Source organism: the organism of the source record quoted next, unplaced genomic scaffold (genome assembly GCF_019419815.1).
Source record: "Pyrus x bretschneideri cultivar Hongxiangsu unplaced genomic scaffold, Pyrus_bretschneideri_v1 Contig33, whole genome shotgun sequence".
Classification (NCBI taxonomy): domain Eukaryota; kingdom Viridiplantae; phylum Streptophyta; class Magnoliopsida; order Rosales; family Rosaceae; genus Pyrus; species Pyrus x bretschneideri.
In genome coordinates this window covers 3,968,041-3,992,166 of record NW_025999646.1, presented here as the reverse complement: position 1 = coordinate 3,992,166, position 24,126 = coordinate 3,968,041, and the positions used below count along the sequence as shown (strand labels likewise).

General features: G+C 37.7%; 2 protein-coding genes across 8 annotated transcripts; one reads left to right on the top strand and one right to left on the bottom strand.

Annotated features, from left to right (window-relative positions):
- The first annotated feature begins 1,862 nt into the window (after positions 1-1,862).
- LOC103948144 (polyadenylation and cleavage factor homolog 4) lies at positions 1,863-8,343 on the top strand. Of its 5 annotated transcripts, none has more exons than XM_048591138.1 (8): positions 1,863-2,433; positions 3,117-3,218; positions 3,331-3,585; positions 4,270-4,986; positions 5,588-5,777; positions 5,910-6,493; positions 6,588-7,136; positions 7,608-8,343. In XM_048591138.1, exons 1-8 carry the CDS (start codon positions 2,080-2,082, stop codon positions 7,650-7,652), a joined length of 2,796 nt encoding a protein of 931 aa, XP_048447095.1. In that variant the 5' UTR covers positions 1,863-2,079; the 3' UTR covers positions 7,653-8,343. The 5 variants fall into 5 exon arrangements, 4 of the variants coding, with proteins under 4 accessions (XP_048447095.1, XP_048447094.1, XP_009357418.2 ...); XR_007260797.1 differs by having other exon boundaries at positions 1,864-2,433; positions 5,588-6,493; positions 7,608-7,834; positions 7,936-8,343; XM_048591137.1 differs by having other exon boundaries at positions 5,588-6,493; positions 6,588-7,156.
- Positions 8,344-16,464: 8,121 nt separating this feature from the next.
- LOC103933020 (homeobox-leucine zipper protein MERISTEM L1) lies at positions 16,465-22,600 on the bottom strand. 3 transcript variants are annotated; one of them, XM_009342671.3, is made up of 12 exons: positions 21,866-22,600; positions 20,922-21,238; positions 20,699-20,816; positions 19,548-19,736; positions 19,002-19,460; positions 18,812-18,913; positions 18,523-18,723; positions 18,215-18,389; positions 17,855-18,126; positions 17,602-17,697; positions 17,034-17,428; positions 16,465-16,938 (listed from the first exon to the last, which is right to left on the bottom strand). In XM_009342671.3, the coding sequence occupies exons 2-11, from the start codon at positions 21,158-21,160 to the stop codon at positions 17,057-17,059; spliced, it is 2,223 nt and encodes a 740-aa protein (XP_009340946.2). In that variant the 5' UTR covers positions 21,161-21,238; positions 21,866-22,600; the 3' UTR covers positions 16,465-16,938; positions 17,034-17,056. The 3 variants fall into 3 exon arrangements, with proteins under 3 accessions (XP_009340946.2, XP_048446890.1, XP_048446891.1); XM_048590933.1 differs by having other exon boundaries at positions 22,173-22,600; XM_048590934.1 differs by lacking the exon at positions 21,866-22,600 and adding an exon at positions 21,440-21,565.
- Positions 22,601-24,126: the final 1,526 nt, after the last annotated feature.

Genomic DNA, 24,126 nt, shown 5'->3' with positions numbered 1-24,126 from the left:
ATTGCATTCTTTACCAAAATCTTCAATGCGCTAAACTCATCCTGTTGTCCAGCAAATTCACCCACTTCAATCGTTTTAAGATGAGCATGAAACATGGAGGCAGTGGCTCCAACACCTCACCATCTTCAACGCGATCCGAGGACAGGCAGATCCCCTAAATCATCAAACCGTAGCCATTTTAACAACATTACAGGAAAACAGAACACAAGAGAAAACAATACAGTGCCGTGCTCAGGAAGTTACCTCAAGAAATACCAGAGTTTCAAGACAAGGACAGTATTGGAGCGTCGTGAATAGTGCTTTTTGACCAATATCTATCGGTTCTTCCAATACCAAAGTGGTCAAATCATTGAAAAAGGGCATCTGGGAACGAAGTTCTGGTGCAGTATTTAGAACCACCTAAGAACAGGGTGAAGCCAATCATCAAAATTAGGCGATTTTAGACATTAACAAGTATAATCAAAGGAGAAGACAATATACCTCAAAGCGGCATCATTGGAGATGATTAGGCTATCTCCAAACCGAGCGTTGACCAGAGGGTTCGTTTTAATCCTATGGTCCCTCCAAGAAATTAATATTTTAATGAACAGTATATGACCATATTTGTTTCCATCTTCAACCGAGAGCCAAAGGGCCATATGGCTCGTTTTAGCCCTATCACAAAAAGCCGTCCCAACCGAGGACCAAAGGGCTATAAGGCCAAACATAATTTATTATTTATATTTAATGTTGTTTCATGTTACTGAATTTAATTTAATGTTGTATAATGGTTTAGGAAGTTATAGGAAACAAATAGAATTTAAAAAAAAAAAAAAATTTAAAATTTTGTAAAAAAAAAAAAAAAATTCAAAAATAACAGCTAGCTGACATCAGCTAGCCATTATATTAAAAATTTTCCATATTTGTGTTGGTTATAACCGACACTACTTTTGTTCAAAATTGTCCGACTATTTGTGTCGATTATAACCGACACTACTTCAAAAAATTCCAGCCAACCTGGCTGCATGTTTCCATCCCTTTGGCCCTTTGGCCCTTTCAGATTCCATGGGGCCCACGAGCCCTCTGGCCTAGCCCTCGGTTGGAAATGATTTTTAGGCTATTTTCAGTCCTCTGGCCCTCTGAACCTTTCGGTTGGAATGACCTTAGGTCCTCCACATAGAGAGCCCTTTAAGGAGCTTATAGAACCGGTAAGCAATATGTCTCCGTTTCTTACCAGAATAAGTGAAATATGTGAGACTAACATCAAATATCATAATCTGACAGCCATCTGAATCTCTAGAAAGTAGCGGTCTTCATCTATAATCAATTTCAAAAGCTTGGGAGCTTGTATACTCACAAACTTGACATTCGACCAACTGCAATTTTCTAGAGATAATTCCTCAAGAACCGGACAACCAAAAAACGGATGCTGCATTGAGTCATCAGGGAACACCACGGACCAGAAAGCGGTCTTCATAAACATAAACTTCATAGATTGACATGTACAATCCAAGATTTCAGCAGCAACCATTTCAAAATTGTTGGTATATCGAATTACATTGGCTTACAATCATAGACCGTTAAAATTTTGGTACTAATTAAACGCCTAATCTAACAATTTTTGGGAAATTACACAAATTAGCAAATACAAGATTCAATTTAACACCATAAAATGTAAAGGGTATAAGCATAAGCTTTCTTCAACAATAAACGAAAAGGCAAAAGGCAAAAGCAGAATACCCCAAATGCTGTATATATGGCGTTCTGGCTTTGGAGGTTATAGTTAAACCTAGAAAACGACATGTCGGTGCACTTAATCTAACGACTTGTCGTTCCTTGGAAGAGAAAGCCGAAAAGAGAGGGAAAGGCCTCTCGGGTCACGTCACGAGGTAAGTAACCAGTTCTCAGAATCAAAAGCCAAAACCACGCCGTTTTCTTCTACTTCTACGGTGGTGGTGGGAACACCAAACCCTAATTCTTATGTAATCCTCCTCCCCCTTCCGCCGTGGGTCAACACCCAAAGCCGCTCCTCAATAACCCTAATTTCCCCAACAGCCCCAATTTCTCCAATAACCCACTTCGACACTCCCAACTCTGTCCATGGACTCGGAAAGGCTCACACTTTCCCGAGAAAACCCTAGAGTCGCTTTTTCCCCGCACACCGCTGGAAAGGCCATGCCCGGTGCTGAGTTGACTCAGAAGCCCCAGCCTCCGACTCCGATAGTGGACCGATTCAGGGCTCTGCTCAAGCAGCGGGAGGAGGACCTCAGGGTTTCGCCCGACGACGAGGTTTCGCCGCCCAGCACCGAAGAAATCGTCCATCTTTACGAGATTGTATTGTCGGAGCTCATCTTTAATTCGAAGCCCATCATTACCGATCTCACCATCATCGCCGGCGAACAGAAGGACCACGGAAAGGGCATCGCCAACGCCATCTGCGCCCGCATTCTCGAGGTCTGTTTCGGTATCTGCGGGTTGCTTCTACCTCTTTTGATTATTCGACGGAGCTTTGCTGAATTGGTGTATGCCAATTGGGGATCCTTTTGGGGGGTGTTTTCTGTTTCTGTATAACCCAGATTGGACTTGTGTAATTGTTTGAGTTCTAGGAATTGTAAAAATACCAATCTTTACTCTAAAAGTTCTAATTCCTACCACGCTTCCCAGTTCATCTTTTGCTCAGTTTGGTTTGATAGAAATTTAAATTTTAGATTCTTGATGTTACTCAATTGGGAAGAACAACTTCAAAAGTTGTAATCTTTACTTTCTCTGTCTTTTTCTTCGGTTGCGTTTGGGTATTATGAACATAATGACCTGCAAAAAACATGTCCATTAAGCTTGATCACACAGAAGCATTGTTTTGATGAACAACCAAGCAAAACTTCCCAGTGAATTATTAGCCATTCTTGAATCAACAACCCTAATGCTACAGGAATTGCAATAAAAACTAGGATCAACACCAAATTTGTGATAATATGTTTAAGATGCAGCTCCAAGTCAATTGTCGTTTCTCTAATAGAGCATTAATCTGCAGTTGAATTTTAATAACTGTGTTAAGCCTGCTGCAAATGAAGTTGCAGTGCTTCACATATTAGTCAAGTTGAAGATTGCCCTAATTGTGTGATACTTGTCTATTGCAGGTCCCGGTCGAGCATAAACTGCCTTCACTGTATCTTTTAGACAGTATTGTCAAGAATATTGGCCGAGAATATGCCAAGTTTCTCTCTTCCCGTCTTCCTGAGGTGATAAAACTCAACTGCAGATGTATTTTTGTTATCCCTAATTTCAAGTCTATGTATAAATAGTGTTCTTTGATAATTAAACAATTCTAACATGATTTTATATATGCATTAGGTCTTTTGCGAGGCATACAGGCAAGTACACCCTAATCAGCACCCTGCCATGCGCCACCTCTTTGGCACTTGGTCAGCAGTATTTCCACCTTCAGTCCTTCGCAGGATCGAAGAGCAACTGCAATTTTCTCCGCAAGCAAACCAACAATCATCAGGATTACCACCTTTGAGGACTTCTGAATCTCCTCGACCAGCTCATGGCATCCATGTCAATCCAAAATATTTGCGTCAGTTGGACAGTTCAGATGTAGATGGTGTAAGCTTTCCGTGTAATCTCCCTATTTTAATCTGCTCAAAATACACCTTAACCTGCATTTAGTGTACTAGTGGAAAATTTATCTATGTTTCCATTGGTTAACATTTTTTGGTAGGGGATCTATTATTCAGACACTTTGATGTAGCTTTACCACCAATCATCAGCAGTAGAAAAAGATAATATGACATTTAATGTTTTTAGAAGAGTTCACTTTTCTTTTATTACAAGGATTTTGAGTTTCTTTTAACAATAAGGATTTTGGTTCGCCTTTCCTAGTTGGTTCATGATTTCCTTTAAGTTTTGTCAAATAGGACATCCAATTGTTAGTTACGATTTTCCAAGTCCATGTAGAATTTGGATTTGATCCCCAAACAAAGGCCTAGACTAGAATTGTATTTGTAGCATCATATTATTAAACAAATTTTGAGACTTCCTCCAACGTGAAAAATTCAAGCATATAGCATAAAAGAAATTCAAGTTGATCATTTTATCGAATACGGTGCTTGTCTAAACTGTTTCTGTTTCACACTCTATGGAACTGTGGCATTCAAATCTGTACCTCTATTAATCCTGCAGAGTATTTAGCATTTAGTAGGAGCTTAAAGGTCAAACTTGTATTCTTAAAATCCTGCCATTATGCATGACAAGTGTGATTCTAATAATGCAAAGGTTGTATCCTTGCAGGTTGTATCCCAAAGATTTAACTCAACAGGAAGTGTGAGTCATTCACCTTTTGCCCTGGGGTCCAATCAATTACACCCATCTTCAACTGCTAGGCTTGCAAGATCTTCGTCGCCTTCTAATATTGGGCTTGATAGGTCTTTGCCATCAGCAGTTGATGAATATGCAGCAGAACAGTCTCCAAGAAGGTTTGTTGAGAGGGCTTCCCCATCTAATTCTGTGTTTGATTATAGACTTGGTGGAGCAATGGGTAAAGATGAGGAGTCGAATGAATGGCGGAGAAAACGCTATCTTGATGGTAGTCAGAAGCGGTTTGATACTTCTGCTGCATATAATGGAGTTGACCATCCGAACCCAAGAGCTTTAATTGACGCATATGGGAAGGACAGTGCAGATAGAAGTTTAAATGATAAGCCTCTGCTGGTTGGGCGGCTGGGCCTGAACAGTTTAGATCATAAGGCAACTCCAATGTCATGGCAGAATACTGAGGAGGAAGAGTTTGACTGGGAAGATATGACCCCAAATTTAGCAGACCATGGTCAGGGTAACGATTTCATGGCTTCAACTGTACCGCCTTCTAGAAGCTACAAGGCAAGCCATGGAACACAGAATGCAAGCTCCTTGGAGCCAGATGTTAGGAGTACTTGGTCTAGTCAGGCACATCCACCTTCAGCCGAACAGTCCTCTATTGTAGCTGAAGATTCAGTTCCCCCACTTCGTGTATGTTCCCTCTACTAGTTTGTTAAGCATTTTTGTTTAGTTAACATGAAAAATTAAATGATTTTTATGTTTGCCTTAACGTAATTAGTTAGATTGTAAACTTTTCATAATTTCTTCCCTTATATTTACATATTATTTCTACCTATATCCCGCAAATTTTATTATTCTGTTTTATTTATTTCTAACGTTAGGTTTTTTTTAATAATATTTTTTTTTGGTTGTGGAGTGGCACCTTATTTGAGGTCCTGGTCAACTGACATTAATATATTCTTTTTCTGCATCTGTGACTGCATTAATGCTTAAACCACAACAATATTCATTGGAACTTTCCATCACTGAAATTCCATCCTTGAAAACCCATCATTTGCTTGACTTAACATAAAACTTTAGCACCAGAAGATCCCTCAATCAGTCTCTGTTTCAGTCAGGCTCAGTCCATGACCACTTACCTTTTCTTGTGTATAGTATTCCAAACTGATGGTATTCCAATCATGAATGTTCTCTATTATTGATTTCTGCTATCAAGTTTTCTTTAAATTACATGAAAAATTATTCCAAGTTTTTTGAGCTCATCTCTGAACATTTAATACCGTTCTTGCAGTTTGGTCATGGATCATCGGGTGCTGTGTCTCGATTTCAGTCTGAGAAAAATCATAATCTGGGTTCTCGCTACCCTCAAGAAGCCTGGAATATGCCTTTCCATCACTTGCAGCCTTTGCTGAATCCCCTTAATGCCAAAGGAAGAGGAGGGAATATTCAGACGCCCTTTGTGACAAGCGGTATATCTTCAGGTGGTGAGAAAATGTCTGCCTTTAATGACAAGCTTCTAGATGTTGATATACGACTTCATGGGCCCATTACATCAAGAATGGGTTCCTCTAGTGTTCACTCTGTTACTGCTGACTCTCGATCTGTGATGCCAGTGTCAATGGGTTTAAGGCCTCCAGTAAACGTGCATAATTCTCACCCTCCCCAAGTGCACTCAGTTTTTGCAATGCAGAACCAGAGGAATCTGTACGGTTCAATAAATTATAGCAATACTGTAAAAAATCAAGGCCCATATAATCCTTTATGCATGCCGGAGCAGCAGTTAGATGGCTATGAAAACAAGGAGTCAAGATCGACAAAGTCAACTCAGGTGCCACAATATCGTCCCTTACAACCACAGTATCGTCCACCTCAGGAGGCACGGGAGAATATTTTTTCATCTGCAGAAACTCAGGTGCCATCTTATTTAGGGGTACCACCCTTAAATCACGGATACACTTTGCGAGGTCCCGTACCTCGTCAACACTTGGGCATACCAACCCCCTATAACCCAAATGGCAGTTCGCAGTTCTCCTTGCCACCTTTACCACCAGGTCCTCCTCCCTCGCAAGGCATACTTTCCGTCCAAAACCCTGGTTCAGTTGTCTCTAGCAATCAGCCCGGCAATGCCTATTCTGGTTTGATTAGTTCTCTCATGGCTCAAGGTTTGATCTCATTGACAAATCAAAGCCCTGTCCAGGTATTTACATGACATCCTTCTATATTTTTCTTTTGGAATATTTGATATTATAATTCAATGCTGGGGATGCTCAACCAAGTTATTAAATGTTTAGGATTCTGTAGGAGTCGAATTTAATGCCGACCTTCTCAAGGTGCGTCATGAATCTGTAATAAGTGCCCTATATGGTGATCTCCCTAGACAATGCACAACCTGTGGCCTTAGGTTCAAGTGCCAAGAAGAGCACAGTAGTCATATGGATTGGCATGTAACAAAGAATCGCATGTCTAAAAACCGCAAGCAGAAGCCCTCTCGCAAATGGTTTGTAAATACAAGTATGTGGCTCACTGGTGCAGAGGCATTGGGTACTGAGGCAGTCCCTGGATTTTTGCCTGCTGAGACCATAGTGGAAAAGAAGAGTGATGAAGAAATGGCTGTTCCTGCCGATGAGGATCAGAATTCGTGTGCATTATGTGGAGAGACTTTTGATGACTTTTATAGTGATGAGAATGAAGAGTGGATGTATAAAGATGCTGTGTACATGAATGCACCTGACGGAGCAACAGGAGGCATGGATAGGTCACAATTAGGTCCTATTGTGCATGCTAAATGCAGATCCGAGTCAAGTGTGGTCTCCCCTGAAGGTTTTGGACAAGATCAAGGGGTACATCTCCACTTTTCATAGTAATTTTCATTGCTTATAACTGCTTTCTCAAAAATATATCTGATAACGGTAAATTCCCAGTTTTGTTTTAAATGTTTTGCATCGATAAGCATTTTCATCTTTAGAAGATAACAATCTTCTATATCATATTTGTATTAGTCCTATGCCCATGGTTTTCTGAATATTATGGTGTGCATGCGGCTCCCAGTTATTTTCATGCTATTATAGGATGTTTAGTGATTACCAAGATTGAATATGTTATGCTTTACTGGTAGTATGTAACATTATGTCCTTTGCATGCACCGGAGACCTATTTGGTTTCTGCTGAAAATTTATGTACTTAATTTGAACAATGGAAAAGCCGGATGTGTAACATTATGTCTTTTGCATGTACCCGAGACATATTTGGTTTCTGCAAGCTGTGCTGAAAATTTATGTACTTATCTTGAACACTTTTCTTCGGACTCGCAGGGAATTATTGAAGAGGGTAGTCAAAGAAAACGATTGCGGAGTTAACATAGTTAGATCGACTTCCATGTTCACTGTAACATTATATGAGTTTCTTCATTTTTATGGTATTCTCTCAACTTTTTTATTTTTCCTCATTTTGTTGGAGTATGCAGCACATTGGCTTTTTCAAGCCAGCTTGTACATGAATAGTGGAATTTGTACTCATGCACATTATCTTGCGGCAAAAGGTTACAGCTTCTCTTGCCATGTTGAGTATCTGGCATTTTATGTTTTCTGTCAAAACAACCCAGATAGGGCTCTTAAAACCGAAATCTGTCGTCTTTTTCAGACATTTAGACTATCTTTTAAACACGATAAGAGTGGGGATGGCTTGGTTTTACTTTGCACTTTGCAGCGTGCTCCGAGAGAGGAGGGAGAACTGTTGGATCAAATTCTGTTAACTGATGGAACTTCTTCTGCAATACATATTTTGTGCATCGTTGCGTATACATTCTGCAGGGGAGTGCTTTCTTGCTCTTCTCAGAAACATCAATTTAATGGAAGCTCAAGTGGAACCGAAATGTGAAGATGTTGATGCCCATTTTCTTTTTTATTTGTTTTCTTAAGTCATTTAAAATTACAGTGTACGCTGGTTCTGCTGACTTTTCCAGATAGCAATGGTGAAGTTCGTGCAATTTCCAAATTAGTTGTACTGTGGATTCTGTTGAAATTTTAATAAAAGTTATACTCATATCAATTTATTATTTTGTTTTGATTTGTTATTCACATCGTGCCACTCATCTTTTAGTCATTGGCACTTGAAAAAATCTGCTTACGATTTCTTGTTCTCGTTTATTCATTTCATCCGAAAAATGTCTATTTTATGATTTCTTTTACTTGGAAATAAGAGCGTGAAAGAGTAAAAAGGAGATTTAATATTTTTGGCCGTTAATCTAAAACTTGTTTTCTAATCATTTAGCATCAAAATAATTTAGATGTAGTGATTCCATATCTAAGGATCTACATGTTAACTTGTTTATTTGGGTCATTTCTCAATCCTTGCATTTAATGCAAAGATTATAAAAATAATTTTTATTATGAAATTTAAAATATAAAATTAAATAACCAAAAAAATAGGGTTTCAGGGATCAAATATTAATATTTATCGTGCAAAGTTTTAAAAAACAAAAAAGAAAATAATTTTATTTTACAATTTAAAATATAAAATAAAATTAAAAAATAGAGTTTAGGCGACGGAATATTGATATTCATCGCACAAAATTTCTACAAAAAATAAATAAAGAAAATAATTTTCTTCTACAATTTAAAATATAAAATAAGTAGAGTTTAAGCGACGAAATATTGATATTCATCGCGCAAAGTTTTTAAAAATAATTAAAATAATGAAAATAATTTTAAATATAAATTAAATAAAAAATAAAATAAAATTGGTTTGGGAAACGAAATATTGTTGTTCATCGTGAAAAGTTTTTGAAAAATAATAAAAATAAAGAAAACAATTTTCTTCTACAATTTAAAATATAAAATTGAATAACCACATTATTACTAGCCCATTGTGATGCTAAGCTCACACCTTCCTCCTTGGTGTAGATAATATTGTTTGTTAAAAAAATATAAAATTAAATAAAAATAGATAATTAATAGGTTTTAAGCAACGAAATATTGATATCCGTCGCGCAAAGTTAAAAACAAATAAAGAAAACAATTTTATTTTACAATTTAAAATATAAAATTAAATAAAAAAAGAAAATAAATTGAGTTTAGGTGATGAAATATTTCGTCGCACAAATGTTTAAAAAATAATTTTAATTCTATTTATTTTTTAAATACATTGCGCAATGATTTTTAAAATTTCGTTATGCAAAGTCACTTTGCGCGACGATGTGTACATTGTCGCACAAAGATTTTTTTACTAGTGTGTGGCCTTGGCCTTTCTTCCTTTGGGTTTGTTGGGGTTGGGAAGGACCCTACGATAACATAAACCATCATGTCTCTTTTTAGTTTAAATTAGAGTAGTAATATCATTGTAATAAAGAATAGATAAATACACTTATATCTCAATCTAATATATTACTTCATCTTTGTAGAAATGCTAAAATTAAGTTTGTGTGGGAATTTTGATATTATTTTCCCTCCTATCTCACATCCTGGCCCGGGCCCCCACCACAACCTAGGCTCGACTCCGTCATAGTACAATATCGTCTGCTTTGGGCCCTAACCATGCCTTCACGGTTTTTTTTTTCTTTCTGGGAACTCACACGAGAACTTCCTAGTGGGTCACCCATCCTGGGATTGATCTTGCAAGAACTCGCTTAACTTCGAAGTTCCAATGGAACCCGTAGCCAGTGAGCTCCCAAAAAGCCTCGTGCTAGGAAGATATGAGAATATACATATAAGACATAGAAGATCCACTCCCCTAGGCGATGTGGGATGTTACAATCCACCCCCCTTAGGGGCCCGACGTCATCGTCAGCACACTTCTGACCAGGGATTGGCTCTAATACCAAATTGTCACATCCCGGCCAGGTCCCCCACCATAACTCGGGCTCAACTTAGCACGATATTGTCCGCTTTGGGCCCCGACCATGCCTTCACGGTTTTGTTTCTAGGAACTCACACTAGAACTTCCCAGTGGATCACCCATCCTAGGATTGCTCTTGCGCGAACTCGCTTAACTTCGGAGTTCCAATGGAACCCGAAGCCAGTGAGCTCCCAAAAGACCTCGTGCTAAAAAGATATGAGAATATACATATAAGGCATAGAGGATCCACTCCCCTGGGCAATGTGGGATGTTACAATCCACCCGCTTAGGGGCCCAACGTCCTCGTCGGCACACTTCCGGCCAGGGATTGGCTCTAATACCAAATTGTCACATCCTGACCCAGGACCCCACCACAACCCTGGCTCGACTCTGCCACAACACGATATTGTTTGTTTTGGGCCCCGACCACGCCTTCACGGTTTTGTTTCTAGGAACTCACACTAGAACTTCTCAATGGTTCACCCATCCTGGGATTGCTCTAGCGCGAACTCGCTTAACTTTGGAGTTCCAATGGAACCCGAAGCCAGTGAGCTCCCAAAAAGCCTCGTGCTAGGAAGATATGAGAATATACATATAAAGCATAGAGGATCCACTCCCCTGGGCGATGTGGGATGTTACAATCCACCCCCTTAGATGCCCGACGTCCTCGTTGGCACACTTCCGACCAGGGATTGACTCTGATACCAAATTGTCACATCTCAGCCCAGGCCCCCACCACAACCCGGGCTCAACTCTGTCGTAGCACGATATTGTCCACTTTGGGCCCCGACCACGCCCTCACGGTTTTGTTTCTGGGAACTCACACAAGAACTTCCCAATGGGTCACCCATTCTGGGATTGCTCTCGCGCGAACTCGCTTAACTTCAGAGTTCCAATGGAACCTGAAACCAGTGAGCTCCCAAAAGGCCTCGTGCTAGGAAAATATGGGAATATACATATAAGGCATATATGATCCACTCCTCTAGGCGATGTGGGATGTTCCATCCTAGGAGGCAAATATATAGTAGAAAAATCCTAATTACAGTAAGGAAAACAATAACTGCTAATTCTAATTATAGTAGAAAAATGCTAAATAAAAATTGTATCCCACTAATTACAAGTAATCCCTACAAATTAATAAACTTGAGCCAACTGCAAGGACTTTTTTTATTAGCACCCCACATAATGTTGAATACATCCCACATTAAAATTTAATATTAAATGATTTATATACCCTATTATGCAATGACAATTTCAACCTTATAAGGTTTAAAAAATTTTAAAGGATAAATCTCAGTTTACTACCCTCAAGTTTTGTGGTTTTCAACATTTGGTACATGAAGTTTTTTTTGTCCCAGAGTCATACCTAAAGTGTTAATTTTAAGACAGTCTCATACATCCGTTAGTCTGGCTGTTAATTCTTTCATTAACTGATGATGTGGCACCCATGTGGACAATGACTAGGCGCCACATGTCATTAAGGGTCCACGTGGAAATTAAAAAAAAAACTAAAAAATTAAAAAACTTAAATAAATTAATAAATTAAAAAAACATAAAAAATAAAAAAATAGAAAAAGGTGGGGATAATTGCTTTCTTCTTCCCCGTCCCTTCTCTTCTGCAACTAGTTCTTCTGCGAATCTGGTTGGGATCTGGGCTAGTGAGTTTAGCGTCCCTTTTTCTCTTCACTACTATCTTTCTTTCTCTTCTCTCCCTCAAATCTCAGATCCCCAGCAACCCTTGCCCTCGCGACCTCGTAACCCTCAGCAGAGGTTTCTGGACCTTATAATCATCATCATTCGTCTCACTGCCACTGGTAATGGATGAACGGAGATCGATTCAGCCATCGCGACCTTGTAACCCTCACTAGGACCCGCACCTGTGGCTTTAATGATGGCTTGCTCGGCGTGTTTGAGCAATCAATAGACGGTTTGTCCATCGGACTTGTGGCCGAGTTCCTAGCGTCAGCTGAAAGATCATGGCAGCACAGGTAGCGAGTATTCAGATCCGTCGATCGCTGCCTTCAACTTTCGTATGGCAGTCCTTGGTGGAGGATCGTCGGGTCGGGGCAGAGACAGATACATGTACGGACATGGGCATTTGCATCGTGACCAGGAACATTCCAATGAGGTGAGCCTGCGGCTGTTGTTATGGGTCGGAGTCATAAGCTCATCCTTCAGTGAATGGAACTCCATCGTTTCCTTGGAGTTAGGTTGCATCGAAAAGACACCGTCTCTGCTGGTATGGTCGTTGTCTCCCGAGTCTCCGGTTTTGGTGCTAAGATCAGAGACACATTTGTCGTTGTCCTAATCCTCCTAATACGACATCATTCTTGCAAACTAAAACGGAAAATTTTTGTATCGAAGGAAACTTTGAGAGAAACTGCAGGAAAATGATAAGGGTTTTGATCAGTTTCTTTTTTTAAGTTTTTTAATTTTTTAGTTTTTTTTTTTAAATTTCCACGTGGATCCCTTAATGACATGTGGCGCCCAGTCATTGTCCACATGGGCGCTACGTCATCAGTTAACGGAAGATTTAACAACCAGACTAACGGATGTATGAGATTGTCCCTAAATTAACACTTTAGGTACGACTCTGAGACGAAAAAAACTTTATGTACCAAATGTTGAAAACCACAAAACTTGAGGGTAGTAAACTGATAGTTATCCAATTTTAAAAATACTAAATACACCCCAAATCACTTTTAACATGTATATCACAAGATTATTTATCTTCTTCAACTCTCTAAACCACTCTCACTCTCCATTGTAGAATAAAAGCCTAACCGAAGAAACTACAAACACATTGATTGAGAAAAATTATTTTTGACGAACGGAACATAAAATTGATGTTTCGGAAGCTTCACCTTGTTCAAAATGTACTGTCACAGGTGGATGAAGGTTAAACTTCATTGGTGTTAGATTATAGTCTTCCCCTTCTTATGCAAAGAAGATAGTGGTGATGTTGTTTCACAAAAGCCATGTTCTAAAAATAATCTAATGATCAGATAATACTAAATTGCATTTGTGCCTTCAAGAGACAATTTTTGCATTTACAGCATGGTGTTCGCGTATGATATGTGATGCATAAAATATCATTTAGTGTGCATCTCAGCCAATGTCAATACTTTATTCTGCCGAATTTAACTACCAAATGGACATATATAGAGAGCCTAAGCTCCTCACATCATAATCTTATATCCTAAATTATCATTTTTGAGATACACCCTCTCGCAGATCAATGTTGATTAGATGGAAAAAGGTTAAGGAAAAAAATTCAATCTTTGAATAGAACCCGAGATAAGACGTTGCTTAATTTACTGGTTCAAGAACTCCTTCTCAACCAATAGTTTCTACTGTTTCTAGTTGTAATAGTCATGTATATACATATATACACTGTAAAACACGCACACACACAAATATATATCCACATAAATGATTAAAGAAGTAATTAACTAGAACCACCACTCACTGTAATTCTTTCAGAGTCACAGCAGTAAAAGCACCAGAGCAAAATCTAACCAGTACCACTCCTCCCAATAAACCCACAACTGTACGTACACATCTCTCTCTCTCTCTCTCTCTCTAACCACCATCTACTTCTGTGCCTTCCCTAATTAGAATATATAACAAGAACGAAGGCAACAGAAAGAGAAGGATAAGAAGAAGAAGAAGAAATTAAAGCTAACACAATTTAATGTCTGCAATTTTCATGCAGTTATAATTCTCTGCCACTGCTCAAAATATAAGGTACAAGTATGGTTTGTTTTTCATTGGCCTTCTTTAAAGCGATGTATATTCTTTCTTCGACACGCTATAAATTTCTGGGAGCAAAAGATATTATTGCATGAATAAATAGATACTGTACTTCACAACCATCTTTTTTAGTTAACACTGGAAGGGAGCAGAGATCTTTATTACTATATATATGACTGTGCAAAGTACGAACATCACACAAACGTTAAATCTTATATAAAATTGTGCAACAAGCATAGCTTATATCTACCATATATGAAAATTTGATACTACTTTTCTTTTTGAAATTTGAGTCTGAAATATTTAATGGGTGCACAGAGTCAATGCTACATCTTTGTCATCTGTGCAGTTGCCAGTCTACGGTGGTATTATGGTGCTTGCATCAATTGGTACATGTAGTCCCTAACTACTCGAAAACATGATGACACCAAAAAAACAAGAAATCCAAGAAAATATGTTTCAATCGAAGAATTAATTCATAAATTAAAAGAGCACCTTAGTAATATGTTTCAATTGATATACGCATTGTCATGCATAACATAGAAATCACACTTGAAACAATGCACACTTAGCTAGAGTTAGAGGTGTTGTTGCGAACAACGGCAGAGCCACCTTTAAACTAGGGTAGGCTGCAGTCGAGTGCAAAAATTTAGAATTGTAAGAATTTAGTGTTAATTTTAATGAAATTCACTTTGGCTAGTGAAAATCAGTCCACCCATCTCCGGAAAACATAGGCCACTATAGTTATAGCCCACCTTTACGAAATTTCTTAGTTCCGCCCTTTGTTGCGATACTGATTAGAATAGTTTATTTGGAGATATTTAACTTGCTTGGTCATCATATATAATCTAAGATTGCATCATTTTCTTCAAAGACATTTGTGGTTAGAAGAACTTCAAACACATTTGGAACGTGGAAGTCCTAAAAACTTTGAATTTTAAAGTAATTCCTTGTATTCATGCATATAACAACAACAATAACGACAACAACAACCAAGCATTCTCATAGTAAGTGGGATTATATGAATCTTAGAATGTATTGTGTTCTGTTTTGCGTCATATCTCTGTTAGGTCCATGTACCATATATACACACATGCACATGTATATATATGAGTCACATATATAAATTGAATATGAAGCTCGCGGCAAAGTTTCTTATTAATTCATCAGTAGGTAATTGCAAGTCTGGGGATGACTTTAATTCCCTCGAAGGGAAGAATGGGGCATTGGAATATAAAATACAAGCGATTCTTCTAGAACTAGTACCACAACCGCAAGATAGCAATTAACACCACCTCTATATTTCATGGAGGCCCTTGCAATTTTCTGCTACAAATTGAATGAAATCTCAACAACCGTGGATAAAACCATAAATTTGGTCTTCTGGTTTCCCATAAAAGTCGAGGTGCTCCAGTGTGTATAATATCTTGGGACGGATGGAGTAGAGATTCTCAATACTAACCATTATATCCTCAAAGTTTTGGCATCAGGCTGCATGTTAGAATAATACTGCTAGGTCAAACTAAATTTGGTAGGCCAAACTATGAAGGACCTTGGCATTTTTTTCAAAATTCCGGAAGCCGGACGTTGACTTAGGGTCAAATTGACAATTGATTTATTTATTTATTTTTACATACAACCAAGAACCCTTTTTCTGTTTTTTTTTTTTTTTTTTTTTTTTTTTTTTTTTTTTTTGTAATAATCCGACATACAGCCAAGATTGTTGTACCACTAATTTATTTTCAATAATCCAACACTCACCCTATTCCAAGTTCCAATGAGTTTAATTTTTCAGAAAAAAAAAATATATTTTTTCACCATATACATTCGCAATGTAAAATAGGAGTAGAATTCTCACCTCCAAATCATTTTTCTTCAGTTTTTTCCCATTTGAACGATTACAATTAAGTTACGTCAATATTTTGTATTAATTTTTTTTTTATAGAGAAAGATAAAGAGAAAAGTGTGAGAAAAAGGGATAAAAGGTGAGGGGGAGGGAAGGGGAGGTGGAGAGAATCCTAATTTATGTATTTTGAACAAACGATAGTATCTACACTCATGGGTTGAGGGAGTAGGCTACAATGAACTTGCCATAATAATGTGGTTCAACTTCATCTTTGACGATAATCAAACCAAAACTAACAATATTGTATGTATGTGTTTATAAAATTTTGAAAATAAAATTTACAAAGAAAGATTGCCACGGCTTTCAAATAATTTTTTTATTAAATAGGTTGTTCATATCTTAAAAAACAGTAAAATTATTTTGTGTGTAATTTCCTATTTTGAACATAACTTTTATTTTGGTTATTTTTCTTTAATTTTGTTAACAAGGTTAATTTGTTCTTTTAACTCTCTTTTGATTGACAAAGAGAATTTTGTGAATAAGTGATTTAAGATAAAACATATGTTAACTGAAAAACTTCACCATATATTTCGATAAACTCAAAGTTACAGCATTGATTGATCATATTGAGATTAATTTGCAAAGAATCAAATCTATAATTTTTAACTCGTCAGGCTTCAAGTATTGGAGTGCATGTAACAAGACCTACTCCTCTTTCCTAAAAATATGATAACTAATTACCAAATAAACAAAAATTACTTTGAAAGCTACAAACAGTTGAAACTGGAAGCATTGTTAATGTGATCTCAAAAGTACTCCAACTAAACGCCTCTCTTAAACATAAACAAGAGTAGGGAAAAGAAGCTTAGACAGGCATAAACCACCCTGCGGTGAACCCTAGCCCTAATAACCCTATCCCTAATCCCTAGACCCAAACAGTAATTAAAGGTGAACAGAGTTATTCCAAACTTTTCATAGATAGCTAACAATTAACAAAGTCTTGAGCATAGTTTCCTCTTTGTTTAGGGGAAGTCAATACCCGAACCCACTACCCTTGTGGGGTGGTGATTTGCTTTAGGGTTTCCTAAATATCACCAAAACACCACAAGATAAGGATATTATAAGGTGCGCTCTTGACTTTTTTCCCCTTTGTAACCCTCAATTTCGAAGTAAACCCACCATTCTTGCTTTCTTCCTCTACCTCTTTCCAACTGCCAAAGAAAAAAGACAGAAGAAGAAAATAATAATAAGTCTAGTGAAATAATTAAAAAAACCAAAATACTAATTAGTAATTAAGTGAGCTCACCATGTATTTAGGCTTTTTAGTTGTCATGGATTTTGTTCACATGTAACCGCGGCTCTAATACGCTCAACCGTGCACTTAATTAGATTGTTAACAGTAGCCACAGATCCCAGAGATAGTTTGGCAGTAGGAATTGAATCAACCAAGATCTGAAATGCTACGGTGAGTAGAGACCCACCAGAGCCAACATCAAGGGCTCCTCCTCCTGCGGACCCAGCAGGTCCATCTGGAAGGATGGCAAAACCTGAGGGCAGAAGTGCTACATAATCTGGGTCTCCACCACTTAACACGACATTCATGGCCACGATATCAACTGGTGCATAAATCACATATGACCCGGTTGAATCAGTGCAGCTTTCCTGAAGTATCAGCATATTGCTTTGGCTTGAATTTGCACTCTACAAAACATGAATTGTTCCCCTATTAATTATCTTGGTCTAGTGTTTAAAAACTATGGTGAATAAAATATTCACTGTGATTTGGGAGTACATTCATGCAAGAACTAACCTAGCTAGTCAGTTGTTCACAATTTGACAATGTAACGCATGCATATATTTTGATCGAGACTTACATTTACGCGAAGTAGGGAGACACAGTTGCCTGGATCACGACCATTAGCTATGTGTGCCATCTCTTGAACTAGCCCACCATTTGAAAGTATATCCCACTGAAAATTATATGCCATAAATTAAATATGCATGTTTACACATATGCTATACGTAGCAGTGCCCTAATATATCAGATTTATATCTATGATGCTTTACTCAGCAATGCCCTAATATATCAGAGATATATATGTACATATATTAACATGCAATATGTACCTCACTACGAGAGTTTTCATCCCGCAGGAAATTGAAAACTCTCTTGGGAGGAACAGGAATCCAGAAGGAAGTTGCAGCACTTAGAACAATCCCAGGAGGCCTGCCAGGATCGTCCATACTTTTTCGGGTCATGACCCTTACATCATCTGAACCCGTTGCTGATAATGTAGTCCATGCATGTGCAGTAGAAGCACCAACACCGGTACAGAAACTCATCACCATTCTTTGTGCCAGCTTCAACATACTTTTCCTCCCTTCAGTACTAGTTATCACTGTATTATAAGACAACAATTCAAACCCATTACTTTGATATTAAGGGAAAACTAATTACCAAAAAAGTAAATTAAGATTAATGTGTACCACAAAGATCTCCAGCAGGAATGTTACTGGCCATGGAACTCGCAAGACGTTGGCACTGTCTATCAAGTGTAGCCACCCAGCGCTTAGCTCCAAAGGCAAGACCAGAATTGACTAGTGGTCTGTATATGTTGTGAACAGCACTATCATCCGCTTCAACATGTTCCACCCATATAACCTAAACAATCATACATAAAAATCACGAATGTGTGAATTAGGTGAGAGAACAATGTTAACTAGTGAAAGAAAAAAAAAACATGAACTATAATGAGCTTAGAAGAGCAAGCTAGTGAAAAACTTAATTTATAGACCTTGGAGTAGCCATTTTGCAATTCTTGTATTAAGCAGCCGGATGGCCTTCTTCGACTTCTTGAAACTGGACTTGGGCGTAGGTTGTCCAAAGAAACATCAACGACTGCCCAAGTTCCATCAACATTCTGCTTACAGTACCTTACAAAGTAATTCTCACGGGTTGGAACGAGTGGTGAGGGTACTTGAAATTCAGCAGTCATCTACATATGAATTATATCATATTTGTTAACTTCGGTAAATGCTTTAATCCATTCTAAATTCAAATTAATTTGTGTGTTGTGTACATACTACTTGCAAGGCTCCATTGTAGTTTCCAGCTACTCCAGTTGATAGGATATCAAGGGTCATTGCTCTTGAGACAATACCACAAAAGACGGTAGACCATTGATTCTGAAAGACATCATTGTGTTAAATTCAGAGAGAGTTCTTTTAAATCCAAAGTTCATTTACTTAATGTTCAAATATGTGTGTTAATTACCACATCCATGAGAATCTCAACAAGGTTAACATGATTCATGATGACCAATGCTGTTTCTCTTGAAGCCTCAGACTTTAAGCCCAATGGTTTAGGGCCAATCCCCCTCGGAAATGTCCTCAAGTACTCGTCTTCGTTTAAAATCTCTTGGTGAATTGAGTTATGGTCACCAGGAACCCATAAAGGGTCTCCAGCCTCGGCCATTCTAATTAGTTCTTCCATGGCTGCAACGGCAAGCTCAACGATCATCGGCTTATCTGCCTCAGTGGGCACTGAAACCGACCTGAGAAGATCACTAGATGATCCATACATTTCTCCTACGAAGCCTGGCTGAGTACCAAAACTGCCAACCCCAAGATCAATGGAGCGGCCGGAAGGCACATGAGATGACATGTGAGAGGAAAATGAGCTCGTCAAAGGCTTCCCAACATATTTGGCAGCAATCGAAGATATCTTATCAATCTGTGAAACCAATTGAACAAAACTCAATAGGTTAGATCAATTATAATAACGAGAAAGAGGTGTTGTATGTTTTATAGTAATGGTCACCTCTTCATGTAAACGAGCATTTTCAATCCTCAAATGTTGCTCATCAAATGACATCTCCCCAATCGCAGCTGGTCCTCCACAGTTGGGGCATGTGGCATTGGCAAGGGCTTCCTTGTACCTATTGTTCTCGGCACGAAGCTTGTCGTTCTCAGATTTCAAAATTGAATTCTCATGGCGTTCATGTTGTGCCTAAGAGTAATACATAATGTCAAAATTGATACACAAAGTAATCAAACCAATAAAAAAGGAGTTAAATAGGGCCAAGTTATTCGAGAGCTTAATGTGTGCTAGAGGTCCCATGTAATGAAAGTTCTTAATGTTGGTATATGGTCCAGCCCATGATGAATGTTCTAGATTATTCTAGTAAGCAAGTGAGGTGGCTGAAGCATGCTAGACAATTCTAGCAAGTTAGTAAGTTGGTGGAAGAAGCTGGAAAGTACTAGCTTCCTTGGTTGCAAATGGAAAGATCTAGAAGCTACAATTTTGTGGCTAGTCTAGAATTATCTAAGCTAGAGGTTTGTAGAATATACTAGAAACTAGAAACTAGTTCTAGTTTGTAGAAGGAACTAGAAACTAGTAGAATGCCAAGCCCTCGCCTATAAATATGGGTGTGATGTTGTAGTGATGTAACCAATTAAGAAATAAGTGAGTAGAAGAGGATCAAGTCCAAAGCTAGAGTTGCACTCCAAGAGTGAGAGTGAGAGTGTTCCACTACATATTGTGTGAGTGGAGTTTAGAGTGATAGAAAGTGTGTGTTATACTTTCTTGTATCCATTAGGCCTTGTCTTTAGCTTGGTAAGATTACTCTTGTTGTACTCATCTTTTTCATATAGTGAAGATTGATCATTGTTTCGTGGACGTAGGCATAAATTGCCAAACCACATAAATTCTTGGTGTCCATTTTCTATTTTACTTTGTGCATTCTCTATCTTGGAGTACCGACATTCCTAACACTTAATGACTAGTATAAAGTCAAAACTCTCAAGAGAATAAAGGATAAATTTTCTCATAAGTCGAACATTAATTTGGAACGAAATGATTTATGGAAACGCATAAATTGCATACATATCCAATTGATTTTTCTACATATACGTACAATTCATATGTATGTCTGTGTGCGTGTGTGTTTGGTGGTGGAAAATATGCGTTACCTTCATTTGGGTGCGCTTGTTTTGGAACCAGAATTTGACTTGCAAAGGCTCTAACCCTAGTTCACGACTCAGCTCCTTCCTTTGCTTGTCATCTGGGTGAGGACAGTCCTTGAAGAATCTATAAAATAAAAAATATTCGATCGATATATATGTTAAATTCACAATGAAGTTCATGATCTGAAAAACCCTAAAACCAAGACAAACAAGAAAAATAAGGACTTACGCTTCCATCTCCTGAATTTGGCGCTGGGTGTGACGATGGTAACGTTTTCTTTTGGGGCGCGGGCCGGTGGCGTTGGGATCTTGCTCGTCACCGGAAGGAGCGTCCATAGTCGTTTCGGTGCCAGATTTGGTCTCGAAGTCATCGTCCAGCAGTCGGCCAGTACTATCCGAGGTTTTGTGGGTACTGCTCGTCGTCATATGATCTAGGATGTGATTCTCGAACATGCTTGGCTGAAACATTTTTTTCGCCTTCCAAATCCCTAGAATTTAGGACTCTTGTTCTAGCTAAATACCTGTCTCTCTTGTCTTAATTTCAATCTGCCAAGACAAAATAATATGGGTCAATTTATATTCGTTTATAAATAAATCAAGGGCACGGCACTGATAAACATCTTAAAGAACTCAGACCAAAACTAAGAGCGAGGTTTAGAATTAAGACACTCCTACTGTAGTTGATAATGTATATAAATATATATAGATTAAAAATAATGGGGGAAAATAATTAAAAAGAGAAATAACCTTTTCTTCCAGTACTTCGACCCAATCCATAGAGAGAAAATCAGGAAAGAAAAGAAATTTGGGAGGAGAGAGATTAAAGAATAATAAGAAATACCAAAGATAAATCTGAGAGAATAATAAATGGTAATATAATTTAATAGGGCAAGTGACCTGTATTAGACTCTGGAAGTAGAAAATAAATGTACAAGATAAATCTGTAAACATGTATCTACGATTCTACATACGTACAAGTCTCCCCCATTCCCTCTCTAAGAAGATTTACAGTTTTTTTTATCTCAAAATATTCAGAAGATTTACCGTTTCAACCAACAGATTTTGCTTCAAATGCATCCCTTAAATAACCCAAAACCAAAATACACGCATATACACCTACAAATACGGATATATATTATCCCCGGAATATATAGAAAAGAAAGCTAAACTGACCTGAGAAGATTAGCCGAGAGTTTTCGTGCATCTATGTCTTGCCGGAAGCTTTTGTCCGACTACCATATAAATATATCTCACTCTCCAAATAAACCCTAGACTACACACCCTCCATCTCTTTCTCTCTCCTCTTTGACTCTGAAGAGGTAAGAGGTGGTTTCTGGGTGTGGTGTTCTGTGTGGGGGGTTTTGACTCTTTGTGGGTTGTTGTGGTTGAAAATTTTAATAGATTCTCTGGCGGTGTCTGAGACAAAAACCCTAATTGACTGGATTATTACAAGTAAGAAAAAGGGAAAGAAATGACTGACCCTTCAAACAGTCCTTAGCCTTTTTGCTCTTGCGTGCTAATTGACTGTGGCTAGTAGTTAATGAGTTTTCAAACACACTAAACTAAGATTGTCACGCCCAACTTAACCAAATCTCGGTTTTCCCAATACCACACAGTACTCCCTCTCCCTCTCTAAAAATAACGGAAGGATTTGTGTAGAAAACAAAAAGGGGGACTTGAAGGTCAAAGAAGCTGACCCTTGGGGGAACAAAGAACTGTCTGTTCCCTTCGAGACCGTGGTGGGTAGGAGTGGAAGAGTTGTGGCTTTAAGAAGAAGAATGCGGTGATGAAGATTGAAGGAGAGACAGAAAGAGAACGGACGAGAAAAAAGAGGAGATAGAATCGAAATAGCAAACGAGAGAGAGAGAGAGAGAGAGAGAGAGAGAGACTTTGAGGGGAAGGGGGAAGAAAGAGGACCAGGTGGAGAGGATGTGACAGCGAAGGAGTTAATGCAGAGCGTATTGAGAGGGTGCGATTGCATTTATGGCGGGAGGGAGAGGTGTAAATGCTGCTCAGCATGAGAGAGAGAGAGAGAGAGAGAGAGTAAGAGAGTATTTGACAAGGGTTTGGAGTCTCATCATCCTCATGTTCTAAATTTTTTATAGGGGAGTATGGTGAAATATGAATTACAGCTTTATTAGCTGCCCTAGATTTCAACCCTCTCAGTTTTTCACTTCTTCAGCCAGCACTCGATATCTTCTGGGTTTTCTATATATATTCAGTATCATGTAAGCTTGTTTTGTAGTTTCATCAACAGTTTGGTACTAATTAACCATTGGATTTGAAGATAATTAATCATATCGTTCAATAATAATTTAGAGTATAAGTAATAAATTGAATCGATATATAAAATCTAAGTTCGTATCAAATTTGGCTCCTTCAAGTTTAGCTTGTAAAAGAAATAAGTTGAGCTAGGCTAGTTTAAGAAACTAGTCAAACCCAACAAACGAATTTTTTTCCCCCAACAAACCGAGTAACGCTTGGCTCTGGTTCAAGTTTGGCTTGTAATCTTACAGATGAGTAATGTTATTTATATCATGTTTTTGTACCATATTTTTATACTATCTTAGATGGCATTTGATGTGGACAGCCACATCATTTGAATTAATTAGATTTTTAAATTTAGTTCCTTATGTAATAAACTAATAATTAAGAAAAAACTAGTTAATTAAATAATGATTGTCTCATTCCTTTCTTTGGCTTTGGAAAATTTTCAAATTATGTAGCAATCCACATCTGATGCCACCCAAGGTAGTATAGAAATGTGGCATAAAAACATGGTATAAATAACATTACTCATTACAGATATATAATTAAGACTATAAAATTGTTCTAAATTAAAGGCTATACAAAATGTTAAAATTCTCGCACAAATATCTAAAAACTATGTACACAATGTTGACGTACGCCACAAAACCAATTTAATGATTCTTTTTTAATATTTTCTATATAGATAAAGATCATAAAGTACACAATATGTAAACAAGGGTTTTTTTATACGAGTCAAAGTAACTAAAAATTGGACCTATTTTAAAAGTCAAAAGTCACTAAAAATTGGACCTATTTTAAAAGGTAGTCTATAAAATTGGACTTATTTCAAAATTTCCCTTTAAACAATCGGAAGTGAATTATAAAAAATTAATTTAATATTTACTATATATATTATTCTACACTAAGGGAGGAGAGGAATACCAATGATACATTTTCTATAGTACTTCTAATCAAACATAAGTTTATTATAGAAATTGAAAACTTTTTTTTTTTTGCCAAACGATAGATTTTGTTAGATTAGCTACCGACAGAATTCGAACTCACATTATCATGCAAGGACTTAACACATTTTCACCATTGTGGTAAAGGGCTACTTGCCCAAAACTATTATTTAATTCTAATTTGAGGTTACTAGTCTCTTCTCTATATTTCGGGTTTCTTGA

Bases quoted from the DNA above. Each gene is read 5' to 3' on its own strand.
- LOC103933020 (XM_009342671.3), bottom strand. From the start codon at position 21,160: ATGTTTCAGCCAAGCATGTTCGAGAATCACATCCTAGATCATATGACG. The intron at 20,817-20,921 runs GTAAGTCCTTAT...TTTATTTTATAG, and splicing joins CAAATTCAGGAGATGGAAGC to ATTCTTCAAGGACTGTCCTC. The intron at 18,724-18,811 runs GTATGTACACAA...ATTCATATGTAG, and splicing joins ACAATGGAGCCTTGCAAGTA to ATGACTGCTGAATTTCAAGT.
- LOC103948144 (XM_009359141.3), top strand. From the start codon at position 2,080: ATGGACTCGGAAAGGCTCACACTTTCCCGAGAAAACCCTAGAGTCGCT. The intron at 3,219-3,330 runs GTGATAAAACTC...TATATGCATTAG, and splicing joins TCTCTTCCCGTCTTCCTGAG to GTCTTTTGCGAGGCATACAG. The intron at 4,987-5,587 runs GTATGTTCCCTC...CCGTTCTTGCAG, and splicing joins ATTCAGTTCCCCCACTTCGT to TTTGGTCATGGATCATCGGG.